Raw genomic sequence first — 9,161 nt, 5'->3', positions numbered from 1 at the left:
GTAATCTGCTACAGGGAGCCACTATCACTGGCTTCATGTTCAAAACCCATCGCCATCTCACTGGGTTGTTGTTGTTGTTGTTATGTGCCATCGAGTAGTTTCCGACTCATAGCGACCCTATGCACAACAGCCCTAAACCCTGCTCTATCCTGCGCCAACCGCACTACCTCTGACACACCCACCCCGATTACCCCAGTCACCGAATCAATCCATCTCATAGAGGGTCTTCCCCTCCTGTGCTGTCCCTCCACCCTCCCAATCAGAGAGTGGCATTAATAAATTCAGAATTATTCAACACATGAAAACTTGACCTCTTCGGTTTCCAGCCTGAAAAACTAGTTGAACCATATAGTTTATATTTGTTTGGTCCTCAGACCCTGTTGTAACTCATCTATAGTCTTGCAGATAGCCTTAAACTGTCTCCATGCATTTTTCTTGAACTAGCATTTATTTTTGGAACTGGAATTTTCTCGGCCATATGTATACTGTACTTCAAGTAGTCTATTTACTAGTAACTGTATTTAATCTATTTTCTTTTGAACATAGGAATGGTTGGATGTTAAGTAGATTATTACCTGACCTAAGTAGAAAAAAACAGTAATAGTGTTTAGACAGGAAGTCATGTTTTGAGATAGTTCTCTCTGTTCTCCCAGTTCTGCAGTAAAGTTCTTAAAATATTTTAATCTATCTTTCTTATTTGCTGTTGATTCACCTTTTTAATTTTTTGAATGGTAATAAATATGGATTTCTTCCAATTCAGTTAGCCAATTAGGTGTCCTCCAAATTCCTTGGCACAATTTGGTGAATACATGCAGGGCATAATCTATTTGCTGAAATACATCAATTGGTGTTCCATCAATTCCTGGGACTTTTTTTTTTTTCAAGTCCTTCAGAGCAACCTGAACTTCCTCCTTCATCACCACTGCCTCTTGATCATATGTTGTTTCTTTAAATTTTTCTTTATCAGCCAATTATTTTTAGTACATGACTGTTTACTCCTTCCTTCTTCTTTTAATGTTTCCTGAATCATTCAATATTCAGCAATAACATCCTTAAGCATTGCAACTCATGGCTTGAATTTATTCTTTAGTTCTTTCAGCTTAAGAAATGCTTAGTGAGTTCGGACCTTTGATTTTCTGACTCCAGCTCCGTGCACATTTCATTATAATATTTTAACTTTTCTTCCTAAGAAATCTTTGAAATCTTCTATTAAGCTCTTTAGTGTCTTTATTTCTTCCCTTTGCTTTGGCTTCTTGGTACTCTAGTGTAATATTTAGAGTCTCTTATGACATCCATTTTGGTATTTTCTTCTTCTTGCTTCTTTGTAATGACTTTTGCATTCTTCATGAATAATATTCTTGATATCTTCAGAAAATCGTCCATAAAGAATGCAAAAGATCATTACAAAGGCTGAAAAAGAAGATAAGACCAAGATGAATGTCAAATGAGACTCTGAATATTGCATTAGAGCGCTGAGAAGCCAAAGCTAAAGGAAGACACCAAGAAATCAAAGAGCTGAACAGAAAATTTCAAAAGGCAGCCCAGGACGACAAATCAAGATACTGTAATGAAATGTGCAGAGAGCTGGAGTCAGAAAATCAAAAGGGCCGAACTTGCTCAGCATTTCTTAAGCTGAAGGAGATGAAAAACAAATTCAAGCCACGGGTGGCAATATTTAAGGATACTTTGGGTAGAATGCTAAATGATCCAGGAAGTATCAAGAGAAGTTGGAAGGAATACAGAGTCACTGTATCAGAAGGAATTGGCTGACACAGAAGAATTTCATGAAATGACATACGAGCAAGAGCCTATGGTGATGAAGGAGAAAGTTCAAATAGTTCTGAAGGAATTTGGAAAAAACAAGGCTCCAGGAGTTGATGGCATACCAACTGACATATTTCAACAGACAGACACTGCCCTGGATATGCTCACTAAGTTGTGCCAAGAAATCTGGAGAACAGCCAGATGGCCCACTGACTGGAAAAGATCGATATTTGTTCCCATTCCAAAGAAAGGTGACCCAACAGAGTGTGGAAATTATAAAAAAATATAAATATCACATGCACAAAAGATTCTGCTGAAAATTATCCAAAAACGTTTGGAACAACTTGTCAACAGAGAACTGCTAGACGTGCAGGCTGGATTTAGAAGAGGTCGTGGTACAAGAGATATTATAGCTTATGTTAGATGGATCTTGGAAGAAAGCAGAGAATACCAGAAGAATGTCTGTCGGTGCTTCATTGACTATGCAAAGGCTTTTGACTGTGTGGATCACAACAAGCTGTGGCTGACTCTGAGAAGAATGGGAATCCCAGACATTTGATTGTGCTAATACAAAACCTATACTTGGACCAAGAGGCAGTTGTCAGAACAGAGCAAGGAGACACTACATGGTTCAAAATCAAGAAGGGGGTCCTTCAGGGATGTATCTGTCTCCATACCTTTTTAATCTGTATGTAGAACAGATCATCCGAGACACTGGACTATACGAAGAGGAATGTGGCATCAGGATTGGTGGAAGAGTCATCAACAACCTGCGTTATGCAGATGACACAACCCTGCTTGCTGAAACTGAGGAGGACCTGAAGCGCTTGCTGCAGAAGGTCAAGGACTGCAGCCTCCTATATAGATTGAAGCTCAACATCAAGAAAAGAAAGATTCTCACTACTGGGCCAATTGGCAGAATCAGTATGGATTGTGAAGAGATTGAGATAGTTAACAGTTTTAGTTTGCTTGGCTCCACAATCAACACTCTTGGTAACAGCAGCCAGGAAATCAAGAGACAAATTGCATTGGGAAAGTTGACTGTGAAGGACCTCTCAAGAGTACTGAAGAGCAGTTATGTCAGGCTGGAGACTAAGGTGCGCCTGATCCAGGCTATAGTCTTCACAATTACTTACTATGCATCAGAGAGTTGGACAGTGAATAGGGTTGATAGAAATATAATTGATGCCTTTGAGCTGTGGTGCTGGAGAAGAGTGTTGAATATACCATGGACTGCTAGGAGAACAAACAGGTTTGTCCTAGAGAAAGTGAAGCCAGAATGCTCCTTAGAGTCAAGGATTCTGAAGCTTCATCTGACATACTTTGGGCATGTTGTAAGGAGGGACTGGTCCTTGGAGAGGGACATCATGTTTGATAGAGTGGAGGGACGGTGAAGGAGTGGAAGACCTTCGGTGAGATGGATCGATTGTGTAACTGGAGCAGTGGGAATAAGTGTGTTTGAGATGGCTGGGTTGGTACAGGATAGAACAGCATTTAGAGCTCTTGTACATAGGGTCATTATGAGTCGCAAAGACTCGATGGCACATAACAACAACAACATCTTCCCACAGCTTATCCGGTCTCCATTCATTAGTGTTCAAGGCCTCCTGATATAGTTTTTTTAAATTCATGAGAGATAGACTCAAGGTCAAATTTTTATTCCTGTGGATATGATTTAACCTTCTTTTGTTTTCATTTGAACTTGCATATGAGCAGTTGATGGTCTGTTCCACAATCAGCACCTAGCCTAGTTTTCACTGCTGATATTGCACTTCTCCAATGATTCCTTCCACAGATGTGGTCGATCTGATTCCTGTGCATTCCATCAAGTGAAATCCATGTGTATAGCCCGTATAAACTATTGATTGTACAGAATTCTTTCATTCTATCTCCAACCTCATTTCTGTCACCAAGGCCATATTTTCCAGCTACTGACCCTTCTTCCTGGTTTCTAACCCTTGCATTTCAGTCAACTATTAATTTTGATGCATCTTGGTTACATGTTAGATTGATTTTTGACAGCAACATTTGATGGAAATAATGTATTTCCTCTTCTTTGGGAAAATCTGTTGTCATGGATCTCTCCAGAGTACTGAAGAGCAATAAGGTCAGTCTAGATACAAAGGTGTGCCTAATACAGGCCATGTTCTTCTCAATTACTTGTTATGCTTCAGACAGCTGGACAATGACTAAGGATGACAGAAGAAGAATAAATTACTTTGAGATGTGCTTCTGGAAAAGAGTCTTGAACATACCATGGATTGCTAAGGAAACAAATTAGTCTGTTTGAAGAGGGTAAAATCAAGTCTCTCCTTGGAGGCTAGGATTTTGATGTTCTGCCTCACATAATTTAGGCACGTGGCCAGGAGAGACTGGTCCTTGGAGAAAGATATCATGCTCAGAAGGGTGGAGGGACAGCACAGGAGCGTAGAACCCTGGATGAGATGGACTGATACAGTATCTAGGGCAATGGGTGTTGATGTAGTGGAAATTAGTGAGACTGGCTCAGGACAGGAAAGAGTACAGAGTTTCTGTACATAGGGTCGCTATACATAGCAGGTGACTCAATGGCATGTAATAACAACAACATACTATATAGGTATATTCTTTATTTTTTTTATTTATGCCTCTTGTTTAGCATCAACAAGACCTCAGTAAGAGCCTTTGTATTTTAAGTTGCTCGTTATTATATTTTGGAGGAACATTCTTCTTAGTTTTACAGCACTCATCTATCAATATGCTGTACTTACGTAACCTGGGGTTGCAATGATTTTGAACCTTGTGCCATTGGGGTGTCAAATGTTATAGCAGTTACCCATAGTGGGCAGTGTTTGGTAGAGCTCCCAGGTTAAGACAGGTTTGGAAGCAGGAGTGGCATCCACTTCCTAAGCAACACGTCTCTGGAAACTCTGTGAACTTTCATAAATGTCAATAGTTATAGAAGGTTTCAGTACTTTTTTTTCTTAGGGTCACTATGAGACGAGCTCAACTCCACAATAATCAACAACAACATCTGTCTTATTGGCAAGTGACTAGAGAAAGAACCCTTTTGTGTTTGCTAATACCACTCCAGTCTCAAGTTCATTACTATGCCTCCATCACCACCATCACCACAACCATTCCCCATACCTATTTTCTCGGTGCCTTCCTACTCCTGCTTTGTCTTTCTCATGGTTTTTACCCTCTGCCCCCATCATGTCAATCATCTTTCCCAACGCTGCAAAACAACAAGCATCTTCACTGCCCACCGCAGTTCCTTCACTGAATTTAGCATGCTTGGACTCTGACTTTGTGTTCTAGACCGTTCATTTCTACAAAGCCCTCCATGCCAACATACACTTTACTCAAGTTGAACTCCTCAACAGAGTTCAGAAGTGCTGAATAGAAATGTTTCTCTTTAGTTCTCTTTACCTGTATAGCCTATATTTCCTTGAAATTTTATCGCTGTTTATTCCTGATCTAGTTCCAGAATATGCAGACTGCATCATTAGGAGAAAAAGTAAAATTATTTTTGAGACAGGAAAAAAAAAACCCAGGAAAAAAGAATCCTCTTAATATAATTTCTAAATTACTTTTTAAAATATGCTGTAACTTTTCAGCTTATGTGTAGTTCCCCAGGCTTTGTTAATGCCTCTGAATGCTAATTAACACTGAACTGCTTACTACAATGTTTTTCTAGCAGGCAGCCTCAAAATGTCCCATTATTGTGATTAAATATTTATTGAACTTGAAGTGTGTCCTCAACGCTGTAAAGAAGATACAGAAAAAATTTCCACTTCAAAGACAGTCTTGTGCTCAGAAATACATCAAGGCACGATGATGTGTTTGGTTCTGGCTTTTCCCTAGGCCTTCCAATGGGAAGAATCTGCACTACCCTCCCAAAGGCAAGAGGATCAAATCTACCACCTGGTTTGGAGGGGAAAGATGAACCATCTCCTTCCATGTGATTCAACTGCCTCTAAAAACCTGCTGGAGGATCACCTATGGGTTGGTTCCCATTCAGTGGTACACAACAACAATAACAATGGCTAAGTGTTAAGTAGTTGCACTACCATCCCAAAGTCATGAAGTTTGAAACCGCCGCTTGCTTTGTGAAGGAAAGATGGGCAATCTCCTCCCATAAGATTACAGCTTCTGAAAATTCACAGGTGTCAGCTCCAGGTCAATTAACGCTTGACAGCACTAACTTGTACAACCCACCTTATTCTAATAATAAATAATAAATAAATATTCTAATAATAAAATAAACATAACAATTTAAGATGTTAATCGGCATAACCTTTTTCAGACAGATTTGAAAGTTGCCACTCATTGTACCTACACTATTGGCTCCAGACTGAAAATGTTCACGTTGTGGGGAGCTTCCCGGTGCTATGTAGGATTTTGAGCAACATATCTGGCTTTAACCACTAAAGGTTAATATATCTTCTCCCAAGTAAAAATGTTCATAGCCATTGCTACACAAGCATTGGGAAGACAATGTCCACTTCCCAGGCTTTGGTAAGAAACACTAGTCTACATAAACAAACATAGAATGTTTAAGAACATTGGAGAAAATGGTCATTTTAATGAAGGATGCTTCATAAACAGGTTCAAATAACACCTGGACATGAATGAGGAACACTGTTAGGACAAATGAAGAAAACAACCTTATAAGGATGTGGTAAACTGGGTAACCAATTATCTATAACCCAGTTAAAAGATCTCTACCGAACACTGTGACACTGCTGTGTCAAATGCAATAATGGTTAACCGTGGTGAACAGTGTTTGGTGAAGCTCCCTGATTAAAACAAGCTTCGAAGCAGGAATGGCATCCACTTCCAAAACAACTTGTATGTGGAAACCCTATGAACCTAGAGAAAAGATGAAAGTTATAAAAGTATCCAGGTCTTTCATTCATAGGGTCACTATGAGTTGTCTACAACTCGAAGGCACTTAATAACAACAACAACAACCACCTAATTCTTACCCTGTGTTACAAGATGTGTACATATATATCGATGCTGCCTGGTTCTATGAATTTTCAAGAAAAAACAAGCATATAGAAATCTCTCTATTTTTTAATGAAATCTAAATTCTTTTAAAAGTACTATATTGAAAGAAATAATTTTTAGATTTTGTATTATTTGCTTATGTTTCCCATCATATATTGCTAAATTATAAAATAAATACAAAAATACCTGTATAATACTTATCAATTAAAATTGTATGTATTTTAGAACAGTAGGATGATTTCAGTCTTTTGAAATCATCTAAATTGACATGTTTTCATTCTAAATTTCTGTTCATGACAGATTGAAACTCTCAACAACATCATCTTACTTGGATCTAAAGTCAATACACTTGGTACCAGCAATCACGAGATCAGGAGACGTATTGCACTGGCAAAGTCTGCAGTCAGGAAGCTCTCCAAATTGCTGAGGAGCTAAATTTGATGACTAAGATGTGCTTGATTCAGACATCTTTTCAATCACTTGCTATGCTGCTGAGACTAGACAATGAATAAAGACGACAGAAGAAGCATTGATGCCTTTCAACTGTGATGTTGGGTAAGAGTACTGAATATCCCACGGATATTCATAAGAACAAACAGATATATTTTAGAGAAGGTATAGCCTTCTTGGCAAAGCTTTGTCTCCCATTCTTTGGACATGTGAGGAAAGGCTATTTTCTGGAGAAGGATATTACGTGGGGTGACAGTGAAAGAGAGGAAGATTCTCAACCAAGTGGATTGACAAGATGACTGCAGCAATGGACTTGAGGGTTTCAGAGATTGCTAGGTTGGCACAGGATAGGACAGGTTTCAGATCAGTTGGTCACAGAGTTGTATTCCACAGCTCTTAACAACATAAACAGGATGATTTCAGACACTTTATAATAGTGTATCTTTGGTATTTACTATTTGTTTGTATAACAAGAATATCAACTGTTAACATAGGTCTTAGGTTAAGGATTTTATAATTATTTTATGATTATTTTTTTCCAGAAGAAACATCTAAGCATCAATGTTGAAGACACAAAGTACTTGGAACTTTGAGAAGTAGAGATGGACCAGAGACAGAGACCCTTCACATTTCAGAACAGTTTCAACTTAGCCACAGTTTGTTGTGAAAAGTGTTGTCAAAAGGTGAAAAGGTAGGAAAAAAGGAAAAGTGAATAGGTAGAAATAAAAGTGAAAGAGAGATGAAAAGATAAGAGTCAGTCATGTATTTAAAGGAGGTAACAGAGAAAGTCTCACAAGCCAGGGGTTGTCTGGTGCTGCCAGAAAGTGATAAGAGACATGGAAGGAACTTGGGACTTCAAAGAGGACATGAGCCCGCTAACATTTTTAATTCAAGCATCTAACTTACAAAACTATGGTAAAATAATTCCTGTTGTGGTGCTTTATTACAAAAGCCCAAAAAGCCCATGGAAACTAATATAGGCAACAAATATGGAAGTAGGAATTATATTTTCTTCTTGAATATACAAATCAGAAGATTTTGTAAAACAAGAACAGTATCGAATATGAGGTTTTAAAGGTTCACTTGCTCTGCTCTTTGTTAGACTTGTAGTGTTTAAAAGTCAAGATTGTCACCAGCACATACTGCTGGACGGCAAACATGGAGCGAAACATGAAGGCGCAGGCCCTGAGGGACAACTCGACCATGGACTACATGGCGGCCAAGAAGCACCTGGAGATCAACCCTGATCACTCCATCATCGAGACCCTGCGGCAGAAGGCGGAGACCCACAAGAACGACAAGTCCGTGAAGGATCTGGTCATCCTGCTGTACGAGACCGCACTCCTGTCCTCCGGGTTCAGCCTGGAGGACCTCCAGACCCACGCCAGCAGGATCTACAGGATGATCAAGCTCGGCCTGGGTATTGATGAAGACGACCCCACTGCTGACGACACGAGTGCCACGGTCACTGAGGAGATGCCCCCACTGGAGGGCGACGACGACACGTCACGCATGGAAGAGGTGGACTGAGCCCAGCTCCGCTCGCTGTCCGCGTTCACTACTTCACCCTCATTCCTTCTCTCTGATAATATATTTTCAAGGATTCTTTTCTTTATTTTTGTTAACATTTAAAGAAATTGTATGGCATGACAATAACCCCGGGGGCAGATGAGCTTCCTTCTGCTTGTGACCCTGCGTACTGTAGGTGCTCGGGCAGAGCCAGTTGTCCCCTCGTTTTGCGTTGGCTAATTCACCAGATGGAGGTCATTTCTGTTGTATGGTGTGTGTAACCCAACCCTAACCCTGGTCTGAAGTTAGCTATTCAACGGATTCCTTAGTAAATAATTTTTGGTCACTGAAATGTTGAGCTATAATTTGATGTTGAGAAGAAACTCTCTGTTAAGACCGCCTGAGTTTGATCTTCTAGGATCCAGATAAGCCCCCACCCTCTG

The 9,161-nt window shown here is 39.7% G+C and overlaps 1 protein-coding gene across 1 annotated transcript; it reads left to right on the top strand.

Moving 5' to 3' along the window:
* Window positions 1-8,045: 8,045 nt before the first annotated feature.
* On the top strand, window positions 8,046-8,739 carry LOC102849840 (heat shock protein HSP 90-alpha-like). Its single transcript, XM_006883792.1, has 2 exons — window positions 8,046-8,144; window positions 8,320-8,739. Exons 1-2 carry the CDS (start codon window positions 8,046-8,048, stop codon window positions 8,737-8,739), a joined length of 519 nt encoding a protein of 172 aa, XP_006883854.1.
* Window positions 8,740-9,161: the final 422 nt, after the last annotated feature.

This window comes from Elephantulus edwardii, unplaced genomic scaffold (assembly GCF_000299155.1).
Source record: "Elephantulus edwardii isolate Elephantulus edwardi_28Jun2011 unplaced genomic scaffold, EleEdw1.0 scaffold00029, whole genome shotgun sequence".
Taxonomy (NCBI): domain Eukaryota; kingdom Metazoa; phylum Chordata; class Mammalia; order Macroscelidea; family Macroscelididae; genus Elephantulus; species Elephantulus edwardii.
The sequence above is the reverse complement of the archived record's forward strand: the minus strand, read 5'-3'. Positions and strand labels throughout refer to the sequence as shown.

Excerpts from the sequence above, each read along its gene's own strand:
- LOC102849840 (XM_006883792.1), top strand. The coding sequence starts at position 8,046 with ATGGAAGGAACTTGGGACTTCAAAGAGGACATGAGCCCGCTAACATTT. Across the intron at positions 8,145-8,319 it reads GTAAAATAATTCCTGTTGTG|TGTTTAAAAGTCAAGATTGT; the intron begins GTGCTTTATTAC and ends TTAGACTTGTAG.